Source organism: Calypte anna, chromosome 7 (assembly GCF_003957555.1).
Source record: "Calypte anna isolate BGI_N300 chromosome 7, bCalAnn1_v1.p, whole genome shotgun sequence".
NCBI classification, from domain to species: Eukaryota; Metazoa; Chordata; class Aves; order Apodiformes; family Trochilidae; genus Calypte; species Calypte anna.
The window spans coordinates 20,383,095-20,399,191 of NC_044253.1; the positions used below are offsets into that span (position 1 = coordinate 20,383,095).

The 16,097-nt window shown below is 37.1% G+C and overlaps 1 protein-coding gene across 5 annotated transcripts in view; it reads left to right on the top strand.

The window, feature by feature from the left end:
- UBR3 (ubiquitin protein ligase E3 component n-recognin 3) overlaps positions 1-16,097 on the top strand; it is a 107,105-nt gene that overhangs the window by 1,086 nt on the left and 89,922 nt on the right. For all 5 annotated transcript variants that reach the window (XM_030453992.1, XM_030453994.1, XM_030453989.1 and 2 more), the window contains exons 2-4: positions 13,350-13,489; positions 13,881-14,039; positions 15,714-15,857. In XM_030453992.1, the coding sequence (XP_030309852.1) occupies positions 13,350-13,489; positions 13,881-14,039; positions 15,714-15,857 (443 nt within the window). The remainder of the gene's footprint in view (positions 1-13,349; positions 13,490-13,880; positions 14,040-15,713; positions 15,858-16,097) is intronic.

Consider the following 16,097-nt stretch of genomic DNA (forward strand, 5'->3'; position numbering starts at 1 on the left):
TTGGATCAGTATGACAGTGCAGGGCTTAGGGGAAGTCAAATGGCCTTTGTATTCTGTAAGCGTGCAGACCTACTGGAGACAAGACTTGAGTACCTCGCCAGAAGAAGAGGAATGTTGCACCTCATTATACTGTCCTTTGTTCTTCTTTTGTAGTCAATGGTAAAAGGAATGATGAATCAGCCATTTATGGAATGGAGGTGATACCTAGCCAGTAAACTTAAAATTTCACGACTGAATATGTTCTTGGAGCTCCCTGTGTTCATTCATCGAAGATCTAAAGACTTCACCAGAAGACAGTTTGAAGTGCTTGACTGAGGCATCTCTTCAGACTAGCTTTCTAGAATAGTCTCTGTCTTGTCTTGCCCTTGATGAGATGGTGTGCTCAAGAGCCATCTCACCTCTTCCTAATCTTGAATTGTGGCATACTTAGTAGGAAAAGCTTAGGAACATGTAGAAATACTAAAACATTTTCCATGGTTCTTTTCGTGTTTTTAACATATACAGTCTGTAATTCTGCGTTGGTTTGCATCTTAAGATGCTTTCTCTTTGCATTTATATTTAGGGATTTCACTAATTCTGGTTTTTTCTGTTGCTTGAAGATTGTCATCTTGGCTCTGATTTTTGGTGTGTCCAGTGTCCTGCTTTGGGCCTTGTGGTGGCTTCATTGTTTGTTTCTTGTTATGTTTTTCCCTTCCCCTTCCTATTTGTTTCTCTTACTATTTGACTTCATAATTTCTTCATTTTTGGTGGAATCTTTTCTTGTTCCCAGACTTCCTCCAGTGGAAGACTTTTTTCTTCCTTTTGCTTACAGTGAACTTAAGTGGCTTCAAGGGGCTACTCCTGAAGTGATTCTTTCTTTGTTAGATCTTGTTCAACTTCCAGTGATTCTGCTATCCTAATATCACAGAAGCAGCAGTTTTCCTTGACCTGGAGAAGTAAGAAAAAAAAAATTCACGTGACTTCTTCCAGTGCTCAGTGTGGGATAGATTTAGGGCTCCTCTCACTGGCAGGATTTTAATAGAGCACAGGCAAATTGATCTGCTATAGGTAGTTATTAAAACTACTTCAGTTACGCTTCTTTCCTCAGACATTATGACTTTCCCGAATTTCCTATTTTAAAGTTTTCTTTTTGAAGAAACCTGGTTTGATAAAGAAGAAATGAAAAAAAAAAGCTGTCAAATATGCAGTGTAAATAGATGCAAACCTTGAGGGAGTAAGAATGTTCTAATTTCTCTATTTACCCTACTTACTACTTTTAATAGTAGAATTGGAGAGTAAATTGTTTAGCATGTGAAGTTGGTCTCTCCAGGAGGTTTGATTGCTCTAGATAAAGAATTCCATAGTGTAAGTTCAGAAACAATACTGCTGAGCTGAGCAGTAGATTTTCCAGTTGTCTGAAACATAGAGAAGGACAGTACAGCCAGCACTCCACATAAAGTTGCTCCTACTTATGTAAAGACATTAAACCAGTGCAGTTAAGTGAGCTAGAAACTTTGTTTGCTATACAAGACAAAGTTAAGCTTAAACCAGTATTAAAACATTAATGTGTGGAAACACACACATAGTTTTGTCTGTTGGTTTGAATTGCTTCAATGCAGTGTGTTTAGACAAACTGATTTCACTTTGTGTATACAAATTGCACAATTACAAAGGTAGCGCTTTACTTCTTAAAGTTGTGAGGCTTTCATGGTAGATTCAGGAAACTGGAGTGTGTCTGGCCCAATATAACCTTGGCCACCACAGCCTAAGCTACTATTAATAGCAAGGGAATCAAACGTGGAGCCTACTTAATGAACTTTATCTACCATCTGCCCTCTCAGATAAGATTTTGTGTTGATCCTGTGTATGAATATTACACTGACAGTAGTTTTTCTCTTGGGTTTTGTTCTCTGGTCTTCATGTTCAGAGTTTTTTTATTTCATGTATTTCAGCAAATACTTCTCAAGAAGTCTTCGTTAACTGTTATGCTGTAAAGGAAATATCTTCATCTTACCATCTGGAATATCTTTTAATTTCCTTTGGGCTGGTTAATGTAAATCTAGAAATTATTTGGTCTGGGGTATAAGGATGTGTGTGTTAATCTTTTATTAATAATTAAATCTATAATCAACTGTTTAGAGATAAGCAAGTTGGTTTTTTTTTGTGTGTGATGCTTTTACATACAAAATCTGGACTATATATATATTCTATACGGACTATTATATATTTGCTTTAGGTATGTTGTGTAATTCTCATTTGTTTTAGAAAAATCATATTGCCATACTCTTAAACCTTTTGATTCCCGTGCAAATTTTCCCGTGCAGTTGGTCAGATCTACTAGATTGTAACTTAGTCTGTAGAAAATATCCAAGCTTGCAAATGTAGCTGCTTGTCAAAGTATTAAAAATTCTAGCTGTGGCAAGGTTTAATACATTTTAAGATCTAGTCTCATTTCAGTAGGTGAAAATAGTTTGTAGTCCTCTTCCATAAGGTATCTAGCCATGGGCAAATGAAATTCTGCAGTTCCTTCAGAGATAATTAGTCATGTTTTGAAGAAGGCAAAATCTTCAGTTCTGTCTGTATAGTAGACATGCACTTATAGTTCAGCAGGTGGGTGAGTTCATCTGTTGGATGAAAAAAAACAAATGCAGATGAACAGGAGGAAATTAAGACTGGAGTATTTTTTGTTGGTAGATGATCTTGTTTTATAATGAAACTCAGTAGTTTATAAAGCTTGAAGAAAGTGCTATGGCATCTGGTTGTAAGAGGTATAAGAGTATAACTAGTCAGTTGTCTGTTGCTGGTGAGTACTGTCTTGTTTCTGTTGCTGCCTTATTCTGGTTCCCCTTTAAGTCTGTAGACAGTAACCTGATATACCAGAGAGCCTCTACACTTTGGCTGTTTCACTCCCTTGTGTCCTGTTTCTGAGTATGTCTCACAGAGTGTTGACTTATTTGTTAAATTAATCATGTGGGAAGCAGATGTTTTAGTGCTTCATTACAGTACAGAGAGAGTAAGATCTCCATCAAAAGTTGCATATTCTGGAAGGCAAAAAGCCAGCTTAAGAATTTGCAGTGGTGTTTGCTGTGTATTTTATGGTAGTTAGGACAACCAGGGGCTACATTGACTTAGAGCATTGCTTTCTCTTATGGCCTATATCAAAGGATCTAAGAAATTATCAATTTTCTCTTGTGACAGTGATCCATTTCTTTATCAGTAGGCCTAATGTGAACTAAGAAAAAAAAAAGCTGTAGTTTTAAGAAAGGTAACTTACGGATTGGTATTATGCCACATGTTCAAATGCACTTGGAGGTAACTACCTCTAAGCTTTATGCAGTCTTGTGTCTAATGATCCATACTTATCTTTCCATTTAGCTCTGTTTTGGAGTATACATCAATGTAGGTTTTATGGAGATCCTGTCTGAGCTATACACAAGATCAGACGTTTCTTTTTTTTTCGCATTATGTCTGTCTTGATCTGGTGTATCTGCTGTGTTTACTGTGATCACATATGGAAAGGCTGTAAAATTCTCTCTGCCTCCTCTCAGAGCTAGCAATTATGAGAATTATGTTTCTAATTTCTAGGCTAATTCTCTCCTGCTTTAATTTATTTAGATTTGGCTCTGTTTTTTCAGTTCATCAAAATGTTTGCAGCCAGTGGGTATTATTGAATACTTAGTTTTAGTTACAGTTTTGGACTGTAGGTAACTAGTGGTGGTGCCTTTTGCTACCCTGTCCTCTTATCCTTCTTTCCTTCTGTCTGTCTCAATTCCTTATATTACAGCTTTTCAGAAACACAGGAACTCAGTCCAATAGAAATGCTTTTGCTGTGCTTTTTGGGAGCTATAGGATGAGAGGAAATGGCCTCAACTTACACCAAAGGAGGTTTAGGTTGGATTTTAGGAAAAATTTGTTCACCTAAGGGTTGTCAAGTGTTGGAACAGACTGCCCAGGGAAGTGGTTGAGTCACTGTCCTTGGAGGTATTTAGAAGCCATGTGTATGTAGCACTTAGGGTCATGGTTTAGTTGTGGACTTGGCAATGCTGAGTTATGGTTGTACTCAACGATTTCCAACCTTGGTTCTTTCCTACCTAAATGGTTCTGTGATTCTAATGTATTCTATTTATTTTCTGTTGCTAAATAAGAGTGAAGGACGTTGTTCTATTCTTGATTTGAGAAGAGTTCAACAAATAGCGTGACAGTAAAAGAGTGAGGTTGCTGTTGAGAAACCTGTTGTTAATACCTTTGAATGTATTCTATACCTGTTCATCAGGCAGTCTCTTGTTTCATCTTGGATTGTAGCTACTGTGATCCATTTAAGCTCAGAAATGCCAGATCTGCCTGCAGCTGGGTAATGGGACATACAGGTAATAACTATTTTACTGGCATTAAGTAGATTATGTGGTTGTTTTATGGAGTGTCCTTCAACAGCAAATCACCTGTTTAGCATATATATAGCATGTTGCTGCTTCAAGGTTGTCTCTTCCATGGTGCCTCAATTATTTTCTTCAGGAGTAGCCAAGAATGTTTCACTTCCCCATGACTTAGACTAGGTTTGGTTCTTCAAAAAGTTGCTGAAATGGATGCTTTATCAACAGGCTGAGACACTGTACATTGTTAGGGAGTTTAGCCTCTGACCAACCATATCCTGGACTGCATAACAAGAAGGGTGACCTGCAGGTTGGGGAAAGTAATTCTCCCTCCCCCTGTACCCTGCTCTGGTGAGACTCCACCTGGAATACTATGACCAGCTATGGAGTGCTCAGTACAGGGAAGGACAGGGCCACAAAAATATTCAGAGGCATGGCACACCTCTCCAGTGAGAGAATTGGGGTTGTTCAGGATGGAAAAGGTTCCAGGAAGACCTCATCATGGCCTTCTGGTACTTAAAGGGGCCCTGTAAGAAAGATGCAGACAGAATTTCTGCTAGGACCTGTTGTGGTAGGACAAGGGGTAAGGTTTTAAATTAAAAGAGGGTATATTTAGATTAGATATAAGGAAGAAATCTTTATCATGAGGGTTTCCCAGTGGTGATAGGTGCCCCATTCCTGGAAACATTAAAGGTCAGGTTGGAATGATGTAGTTGAGGATGTCATTTCTCATTGCAAGGGGGTTGGACTAGGTGACCTTTAAAGGTCCATTCCAACCCAAACTATTTTGTTAGTCTCTGCTTTTGAAGTCCTTTGGGCTACCAAGGATGTCTCTCTGAAGGAAACTGAGAAGTCTCAGCTGTTAGCTTGGTATCATCATCGTCATGGCTTGGCTTTGCCAACAAAAGTTTAAGAAGAGCTCTACCCACGCTACAGGTGTGGGTTCACCCTTCCAGCCCGCGCTGTGGCTTTTTCAGGTGAGGCACAGCGTGCATGGAACAGGCCCCACCCTTTACTCCTGAGGTTCATTGTCAGGGCCCAGCAAGCTTGGACGGTGACAGTGAAGTCCTCAGGATGTAGGTTTAGTTAGTATCCTTCTCTTAGATGGATGGCCTTACAGGGCTAAACGAGCTCCATCTGCCTGGGCTTGGAATTAGAGTTGTCCTTCTCCTAGGGTGTTTGCCTGAAGGCTACTGAGCCCCTCCTGCCCATGGACACACTTTGTCTGACCCTCCAGTTGTGACCCATCTGGCATGGGAGACCCTACTGGAGGCATCTGCCCCCTCCAGCATAGCTCCCAACCTTACCAGGGCACGCAAGCTCCTTCCCCATGACAAGAGGGTGCCCTTGAAGGAGTGTTAGCTTGGTATGAGACTCTGAATAAACCCGTGGTCTGATGGATGTGACTCTTCAGAACAAGAGCTCCACTATCTGATCCTCCACATAGAGTGTAGAAATTCAGTCAGAGATTCACACCAACCACAGTGTTTCAAAGAACCACCATTACCATGTAGGAAATAACATATTCCCTCTGCCATCCTCCCCACCTCCCCCAGATGTAAAGCTCAGTCCTTTGTTCACTGCTTAGGATTCCACAGTAACATTCAGTAGTTTTTGCAGAGCTTCAGGTGAGGGCTTATCCTTGGAAAGCATAAATTATTTCAGACCAGTGTGATGGTGAAGTCCATCATGACAGTTGGCTAACAAACCTGCCTGTCTTGATTTTCTTTAAGAATTTAGGACTACATCAACATCTAAATTAGTTGCTGCAGTGTTTCCCAGGTGGTTAACAGCCAAGTGATAATTTTGTTTTGCTTTTAGACCTGTGGTCTGATGCCATGTACTTTATATACGTCTCAGGAATAACATGCAGTTTCTTCTGAGGTGTCAATCAGATAATCAAATGTATCAATATACAGAACTTTAAATATTTAGATTCCTGAAGTCTTGCTGTGTTAGTCACTGAACAAACAGTAGTTCTTCCCCAAAGCTGTTGCTGATAGGGCTGATCTGGTTTGAAGAACAAAACAGTACTCTCAAGATTGAGTTCATGATACAAGACTGCTGTGTATCTTGCCTTTTATGAAATGGGCTTATTTATTGAATGACTTTCTGTTGCTTTATAATATACCTTGTTCTATAGACAATTTTAAAAGAACTGGCATTTTGAAGGTCTGTGGAAACAATTTCGTTTAGATTTGGGCTAACAAGTGTTGATTTTCAGTTCCTTTGCTTTGATCCCACCAACTTCTAAAGCTCCTTTTATCCCTTTTGTGAAGCTATCAGCTGTCCAGTTTGCTATGTCAGGGTGGAATGTTATTTGTCTGGTAGGTATCTGATCTACGTGGAGCTGTTGACGAGTCTGTTGGCAACAGAATAAACATTTTCAGTGTATGTTTGGGGAGCACATTCCTAAGGAACTTTTGTCTTCTAGGTCTTTCTTAATGACAATTAATATAGGTTAAACTCAAGGTTCAGGCTATTCTTCCTTATCACTTGCAGGATATTAGATATTTTATATTAAAAAAAAAAAATTGGAATGGTAGTTGATAACTGCAGGTGATTTTAAATAATCTCCTAGGTGTCCTCCTCTATGCAGGGTTCTGGTAGTAAGCTTTGAAAATAATATGCTGAGTTTTCTTTACATGGAAGTAATAGCAACAGCCCTTTTGGTTATTAAAATAACAAGGACTATATAATGACCTCTGCCTTCATCAGGATGCATCTTTTCATTTCCTCACAGTGCCTGCAGCCATAATAGCTCTGGCATGGAACATACAGGCACTTACCTTTCCCAGGTCATATGTATGCACCTTGTCTGTTGGAAGCCTGACCAAAGTGGTATCCTCAGCTTAAGCCGATAGTTCATGTTACAATCCACACATCATGCTTATATCCTGAAGAAGTGAAGGTTGTTTTTAGACTTATGTAGCAACGTGAAGTTGCTTTGAGCTTCGTCGGGTGTAGCATTTGGGTCAGAATATTGCATGCTGTGTGCTTGGCCTGTTGAAAATTTCTTGGGAAAATTTTCTTAGCCAGAAAAATGTTTTTAACAGCAATGTTTTGGAAGCTTGTTTTTTGTTCTTTGAGTAGAAGATGTACTGTCCTTGAGCTTTAAGGTAGATAATTGAGGAGACTCTGAAAGTGAGTGGGCACAGAGACTGTACGTGAGCTAATAGTTTGGGAAGAGTGAGGGCCAGGGAAAGACGACCCTGATGAGGGCTTGGCACTACATGTTGTTTGTCGATCTACTTATCTCTCAGACCTACTGTTAAAATCAGGTGGGAATTCTGCTTGTGAATGCTGTGTCAGGCTAAGAGCTCTGAAAAATCAGATCCCTAAAAATTATGAAATTAAGCATCCAGAACTGGAATATACATTATATCTTAATTTCTTTATAGTCTATACTTGAAATAAATAAAACAGATTATACCTCTCTGCTTTTGGATGTAAATGTATTTCTTTTGGACTTTTTAAAGGTTAACTTTCATTAAGATTGCTTTTTACAGTTGAGTTTGAAGAGTATTCTCATCATGCTTTCTTCAGTACAGTGAAATACTAATTTAAAAAGTACAGTTCCTTTTTGCAACTGAAAAAGCTGCAGTTCCTGTTGGAAAATATGGTTGGACACTGTATTTATACATGCAAATAGATGAATTAAGATATTAATCTTCATATTGCCATTAACAGTGTAACTGAGATCATTTTAATTTGCAAGGGCTTCACTTTGCAATCACTGTGATGTTTGAAAAAGCTGCACTAAAGAGAATGGATATTACATTTGTAAGTTAGCTAGCTGTGTTTCTGTTATTGTACAAATATATTTTAAATTATGTGTACAATGAAGCTTTTCCATCAAACTAGGTGAATGTAAGCTGTACTGGGATGCAGCTACAGTGCAGCAATTATATCTCAGACCATCACCCTTTTTATAAAGACAATCTTTTTCAGCAGAAGGTTTTTAGTCATTTGAATTGCTCTATTGTCCATCAAAATACTCAAATTCAACAGCTCCGAGGATCTTTTCAAACACAGGCTCAGCTTCAGCTCTACTCAGAAGTCCGTTCCTTCTCCTTCTCATTTTATTTCTAAGGTCTCACAATTGACACTGTCATATCTACTGTTTGTAAATAATAATGGGTACTTGTAAACTTGTGAATCTTGCTGTAGAAGATAGTTACATCTGAGGACTAACAGAATAATAGAAATGCTCTTCTGCAGGGCTTCATCTTCTTTTTCTTTTAGCTGAGGACCTTGCTTCATTGAAGGGTACTCAATACAGTACTGAGCACCAAGGGAGATTCTGGTGACTCACTGCCTTCCTTCCTGCTGTTCTGCATGTTGGAGTAATTTCTGAGGGTCTTGGTATGAAGAACAAAATACATGTAATGTCTTAAATAAAAGCTTAGTTTAGCTATGATACTGTCACTGAACAGAAAAATCAAGTAGAGGTTCACTTTCTTCATTTAGAAATTTATGTTTAGTAGTTTTCACTTGGCTCGTGTCACTTGTGTCTTGGTTTCTTGTCCCTAAAAGCTTTTGGCAGAGTCAGGTACTCATAGTTCAGTAGTAGTATCAGGTTTGTGAAAACAGGGAGCTTTCTTTTGACAACTTTATGATACATTTTAAAACAAATTATTTTTAAGCATGGGGAGGCACAGGAGGACAAAATAGTGAGGGTAAAAATAGTCACACTGCGTATGCATGAACGTATGTCAGGTTTCTGGAATGCGACTGAAACTTGAGACACTGTGGTGGAAGGAGCATGGAGCAAATGGTCAAAAGCTGTAAAGGTGTGGTCTGACTGGTGCTGAAGGCATTTATCAGCTACTCTAATAACTGGTGAGGTTAAAAAATTGTTCTTTGAAGTGGAGGAGTTTGCTTCACGGTGAGCCTTGTATCTCCCTAATCTGCTGGTTGGCCAGAACAGTATCCTCCTGAACTGTTGGGTTTTTGGTTTGTGTTTTGTTTTGCTGCCTGGTAGGTGAACAAGGAAAGGGATGATGACAGGATGATTTGGGGATTTTAGTGTGATTTCCAAGGAGGTGAGTCTGGATTTAAGCTGGCCCAATCTATTTATTTATTTATTTACTTATTTATTTTTAATAAGTAAATAACTTCTGCTAGAGTAGCTTCTGAACTGTTTTAACACAGGATCAATCAAATGCCAGTGTTGGAACAAATAGTGGGGCTGAAGACAGAATTGTGGCAGGACTGACCTAGTTCATCTTAAGCAGTTGTGAACCTGTAGCCTAAAGAAAAGGAATTCTTTTACCTGAAGCCACTTCTAAAATACAGTTTGTAAAGTCCTGGTGGTATCTTTAAAGACAAAAACAGTATGAGAGAGCAGAATGAAACTGGAAAGCTTGAAGTGAATGTTGTTCAGATTATGTTGTTGTTGCTTATATTAATGTTACATGATATTCCTTCCTCATGTAAATTGTCAGCATTCAACATCTTGCAAATAAGGTATCAATGCAGTATGAGAAATTTCAGGCTCCTTGGAGTCATGTGGACAACATTGCTTGTTAAAGCAGTTCTGTGTAATTGCAGGTTACTGTGTTATTGTCCCTTTTTGCTGAAATTAGTCTTGTCTTTTTGTAAAAAAGCAATGTCAAAGGTAGGAAATACTATGGAAAACAAAGCAGAGAAATCAGAGAAAAGAATAGGGTAAAAAGATGATGATTTTCTTTCCCTGTAGACCTGTATTTTAGTACTTCCATCTTAGACCTTCAGTGAGATAGATTATCTCTGGATAATGAATTGGCATTCTCACTGAAATAATTCTATTTTTAAAGCTCATAGTAGTATAATAGTAAAAATATTTACTAAGGAGTCTGTATAGCACAAAAAAAAGTACCAAAGATAAAATAGGAACTGTGGGCTTGTTGGAGAAAGTATTTTGCAATACTGAAATTGTGTAATAAAGCTTAGCTCAAGGTGATCTGTCAGTTATCTAGCCAGTCTTCCTTTCCATAGTTATTTTTAATTCTGAGCTTCTTTAGAAGAAAAGTATTTCATGTTAGAGACTTCTGCCTGTTCCAAATGGTGGATTTCCAAGGCTTGATGTTACCAGCAGAGATTTGGAATTTTTTTTTTTTTTTTAATGTTGTTGTTGTTGTTGCCTATTAAATCCCTGTTTGGATAGTTTTGGGAGCATTTTGAAATGTACATTTATGTAGACAGATAATTCTTTAACTAATGCTGTGGTAAGGAAGCTCTTTTAGAGCTTATAAGGAAGTGATTATAGAATAGCTTTGTCTACTGTCTGTGCAGTGATGGTGTTACTCTTTGGAGACATTTGGCACAGCTGTCTGTGCCTGCCTGTGCAGGGTGTTTCAACTTGTTTCTTCCCTTGCACAGCTTGGGGTTCTGACTCTTCTTTAGTTAAAATGGCTGTTGCTTTAATTTTGAAGATCTTCTGAGTCTTTTTCTGGTATTTTGGTAGAAGAACGGTGTAGCACTCTGTAAACGCAATGGATCTCTGAGTAGAACAGAGTATTGGTATTTCAGGGTTTTGGAAATACTCCACACTGGCAGGACTGTTTTTCTGTAATTAAGCATAAAACAGACTCTCATGGGTAAATGTTGTAAGCTTGGTGTCAGTAAAATCTCTTCAGCCTGATGGGTAAATAATAAAATCTGAGCGTTGGGTTTCTTCATCACTGTAGCTTTCATTAATTATTGCCCTTGAAATTCAGTATGGCAAACAGTTTGTCCAGTGGTAAGTCATGTCTGTAAAGACATAGTCTTGAGATCCTTACCATGTACATGTTTTTAGTTTTTAGTTAAGAACAGCTACAGTAGTGTATTAACCTCAAACAATGCTTAAATTCCGCAGCCTTTGAACCACAAATTTAGAATATGGCTCCTTTTGTAAAATAATATTGGCATTTCTACTTCAAGGTTTAGGACCTGGTATCTAGAAATCATACCCTGTTTGGAGCTGCTTTAATTTCTGCATATGAATGTGAAAGGACATGTCCTTACAGTGAATTGAAGCTGGGTTCCTCCTTGATTTTCCAGAACCTGTATATATATAGTAATAATAGCACACTTTAAGTCAATCGTGCTTTCTTGGGAGTCTCAAGAGAAGACATGATTCATAACCTTCATGTACAAGATATGTTAAATTTGGGATAATCAATAGACTGAATCACAAATCTTATGCTGGCGTAGGCTTCTTGAGGAGCAGAGCTTATTGTTTCCTGTGGAAGAAAACCTTGTGCTTAGTAGAAGCTGGGATTAAAAACAAATTTACTTGTGTGTTTTGTTACTGAGGCTCCCTTAGCATGTCATCATAACCAGTGAAAATGCCTTTTTCTTGAATACAAAATAGACAGGGGAGATCAATAAAAGATTTTAAATCATGCTGCATAGGAATTCTTTCCTTGTTGTGTCTATTAAGTCTTTATTTACTTTTGATCCCATCTTATAAGGCTGTTGGTGAAAGGGAAACCAAATAATAATAAGCAAAGTACCATATTGCAGCACAGATCAGGTCAGGCTTGTGGTTTAAGTCTGTTTGGGTTTCTGCGTGTGGATGAGACAAAAGTGAGTAACTTCTCATAGTTTTTGTGTATGGTATTTGCAAAAGTGAATTTCAGAAGTGAAAACCATCAGTTTATGCATTAATTAACAGAAAGTTGTCAGTCATCACTGACCTCTTTGTATCAGACATGTTGTTGCCCCCGAGGGATGGATAGGCTGTGTACACAGACTTCGAATCACCTGGCTATTACTGTCCTTATCTACCTTTCCTTAATAAAAACTATGATCTGTAGTGTGTAAGAGCAAAGGAGCTCTTAGTCTTTAGTCTTGTGAAGATGCTAGCTAGTCTTGTGAAGATGCCTTCTTAATTGCAAGACTTATATCCTCTTTTTAGATTGTATTTAATTATTATTATTTTTAATTGGTATTTTTTCTAAATTTGGATACTTACTTTGTGGCTTTTTTCTGTTTCCTTCTCCTGAAAGTGATGTTTTAATGGTCCTCGAAGTAAGGCTTATGTTGTAGAAAGTAACAATTGTCTTCTGGAGAATATTGCAGAGTAAATATCATGAAGAGAGGAAGAAAATTAGAAAATAACTTTCATATTCAAAGGAAGCAGAATCCACTTCCAAATCTTTATCTTGAAAAATTACTGGTAAAGTCTAGTGAATCTTTACTGGAAAGTTTACTCTTATGGTGGTTTTTAAAATATTATTTATTCCTTGTTAGGTTCTTTTTTGACATGGGTAAAAAGCTCTTTGATGTTGGTAAATGTCCTTTCTAAAAATAGCTTGAGAGCAGAAAAGTATTCAGTGGTTCTTGAGTCAGGTTTGTGTTAAGTCAGTGGGAAATCATTCTGTCTGCTCTGATGGGGTTTGGCTCAACTTGGTGTCATTGTGCATTAGCCAAGCCTCAACTGCTACTGGACAGGAATTCTCCAGAGAAATGTTTTCATTTTAAATGAAACAATTCACATGATTTTTGCAGTGTTTGTATCCTTTAATAAGAAAATCTTAATTAGGTATACATTTAAAATAAATACTGATACTGCAAACTTTTGAAAATTATTTTTATTAATGTCAAAAGACTCTGAAAAAAACAATTTCTGAATGAGGACTTGAAAAGTCAGGCCAGCTTCTGACTGTGTTATAGGAGAACTCTTTCAGTTCAGCATTTTTCAGTAGGCTGTTTAAAAATTATGGAGGTATATCTTGCTAAAGAGAAATTCAGTGTTCAATGGAAGGTGCTCTTGGCACGAATGGGAATAAACTGTGATGTTAGATATGTGAACTTGTAGAAGGGAAAAAAATTTGACACCTTTGTAATTTGCTGGACTCAAAACCAAAATAGGTTTGAACCTAGCAGTTAGAACTTCAGAATAGCATTTCTGCACCACCTTTAATGTAAAAGTATGTGCTCTCTGAAAAACTGAAAAAGTTATGGTTTTCTTAGTATACTTTAAATCTGCTGAGCTGTGCTTGGCTAACATTTTTCTCATCTGTTTTATAGGTTTTGTAAAAGACACCGGATTAAATCAAATTCAAATGTTCCATGTGTCCCGAAGGATTTGTTGATGATGTCAGAATTAGTTCTTCCACAGTTCATCTTTAGTCTTATTCAGCACTTAAGAGAGGGGTATAATGAACCTGGTATGTTTTATATTTGCATATATTTAGCATATCTTACCATGCTGCTATCTCTTGCTACGCAGGATGTGAAGACAGTGTATAAATACATGCATGTTCTCTATCATTTATATCATTGAATTTTGTATATATTTTCCTATCTGAGTTACTGTCTGCATAGACAATTCCATTTTCTTCTCTACAGAAGAGCTTCTTAAATATGTTTTCAGGGTTACCTAGCATGGTGTTGAGCTCTTCCTGAAAATGAAATCAGGATTAATTTGAAACTTTTTAATGTTAATTTTTAGAGTATATGAATATATAAATTAATTTCCTTTCTGGTAGTTACAGCTGTGAAGATCTTGGCCAAATTAAATAACATTTACACCAAAAGTTATTGTTATATGGTTTTCAGCTCTTGATCTGCCATCAGAGAAAGACCTTCATAAAATCCTCCAGGTTTTGGAGCCTCATGTTTCCTTTCTGGAAGACTTGACCAAAATGGGAGGAGCAATGCGATCAGTTCTTACCCAGGTTTTGACTAGCCAACAGTTCTACAAAAATCTTACCTCTGGTATGTTTGTGTTATTTCTAATAATTAATTTTTCAAATTATGAAGAATTTAAGGTTGCAAGTTTCGTTTGTCACTTCAGTTTCTCTGTGGTTTTGACATCTCAAAACCAGAAAAAAAGCATGGTTTTAAGATATTTTTTTTTTTAATAGAAGTGGGTGGGACTTCAGAAGCAACTAGAAACATGCAAACCTCTTCTGTGTCTTTTGTGTCATAGATAACTGTAAAGATACATGGGTTCAAAAGAGTTTTTATAAAATTCTTTTTAAAGTGAAGTGAACATGGTAGCTTAATGTTTCCAAATGAGGCATGCCAAGCTTATTCAAAGTGTAATGTGTCTAACTTATTTTGGGATCTGTTCTCACAGAACTTACTGGAGGAGATCTGAATGGCAAAAGGCCGTTGTCTGTCCTGAACTTCTGTGCAAAGCCTTTTTGTATTTTTTTGTATTCTTTTTCCTTTCTTTTTTCTTAGAAACACCCTTCTCACCCCAATTATTTATTACGTCCTGTACCAGATTTAATGAACGTAGAAAAGTTGAGCAGTCGTTATTAACCCAAATTCAGCTAATATAAGTTAATTCTATCTTACTTTCTTGTGGTTAAGGGTGTCTCATTTTGAGTCCTTTGCATACTTCCTTTGCATAGGTAGGGAACAAACAATAATTACTGTTGATTTTTGTTGCTGTAACTGGCTTGGGCATCAGCTAGTTGAAGAACAGGCAATCTCCAAATCCTTACTTGAAAGCAGAGGCAGTTAGGAAAGGTGCATCAGGGACAGTTGTCTTTATTTTGTTTCATTCCTCTTTCTCTCCTGTTTAATAATATTTGAAAAGTTAAATTACTTCTCTTTCCTACATGTGATGGATTTCCTAAGATAGAAAAGTGGAAAGGGAATGGGAAGTAAGTCTGGACTCTTGGAATGGAGAACATATGTGTCTTAGTAGATACAGTTTCTTGGTAGGGAAAATAAAGAAGGATTTTGGAGCAAAATCTGTTCTTCTGACTTTGCATGCAGGAGGTGTTCAGCTAAAAAAATGCTGTAATATTTTTTGTGTTTTCTTAAACACTTGACACATTTTGCTGCTCTGAAGTTTATTTTTGCTTATGTAACAAATGTGTTGGGGTTGGTTTTTTTAGTCTGTTTCTATGTGAAAATTTTATATCCCAAGCATGCTGGATGACTTTGCTTCATCATTTGATGATATTTTATGAATAGTCACCATTAATTGCAGCTGTCAAAATTTGAACCTGGGAAGAAAAATTCTAAATGTTAGTTATATGCCATATGTAAATTCTATTACTGGGTTTTTAAATTGGTTTATTTTTTACTTGTTGGAAATAGTAGATCCCTGTCCTTTCTGAACCAACTGTTCTGAATTTTTTTTTTTCATTTTATTTTTTATTTTATTTTAGCTGTAGTGTTAGTGGTGGCAGTGCTGCTGGAAATTAAGTAAATAATTTAGAAGACTGTGTTAGAGGGGAAGAACTGAGAAGGTTTCACATCTTTGGGATTTCATTTCACAAGCTGGAAAAACTGCTTAGCCTCTGCATCTTGTAATTGTACAGTTTATTAAAACATTGTGGATTGTTTTTTAGATTACTTGGATAGGCTGTGCAGTATATGAACCAGGTGGCCGCTGTCTTACTTAAATGCTGTTTTATATGTGTATTCAAGGTGTTGGAGAGAATGCATACGCAAAGAAAAGTCATGAAAAATACCTTATTGCTTTGAAAGGCTCTGGACTGGCATTTCCTGAGGATAAACTTGCATGTGGTGTGCAGGAACAAGGAGCTGGAACTAGCACATTAGCAGTTCAAGGTTTGTGTAGAAAAATATTTTAAGAGAAGACTTGATTATTGCTGGCTTCTGTATAAATTGTTGTTTTATTTGTAAAAAACCCCCACAATGTTATGAAGCTTAAGGCATTACCTGTTACTTAGTTCACCACCACGTTACAGATTAATTTTAATTCAGTCATAAAAGCTAAACATACTAATTTTTTGTTGCTAATATACTAAGCATCATTTTCCAATCAGAGCTTTAATGGAATTTGAGTAG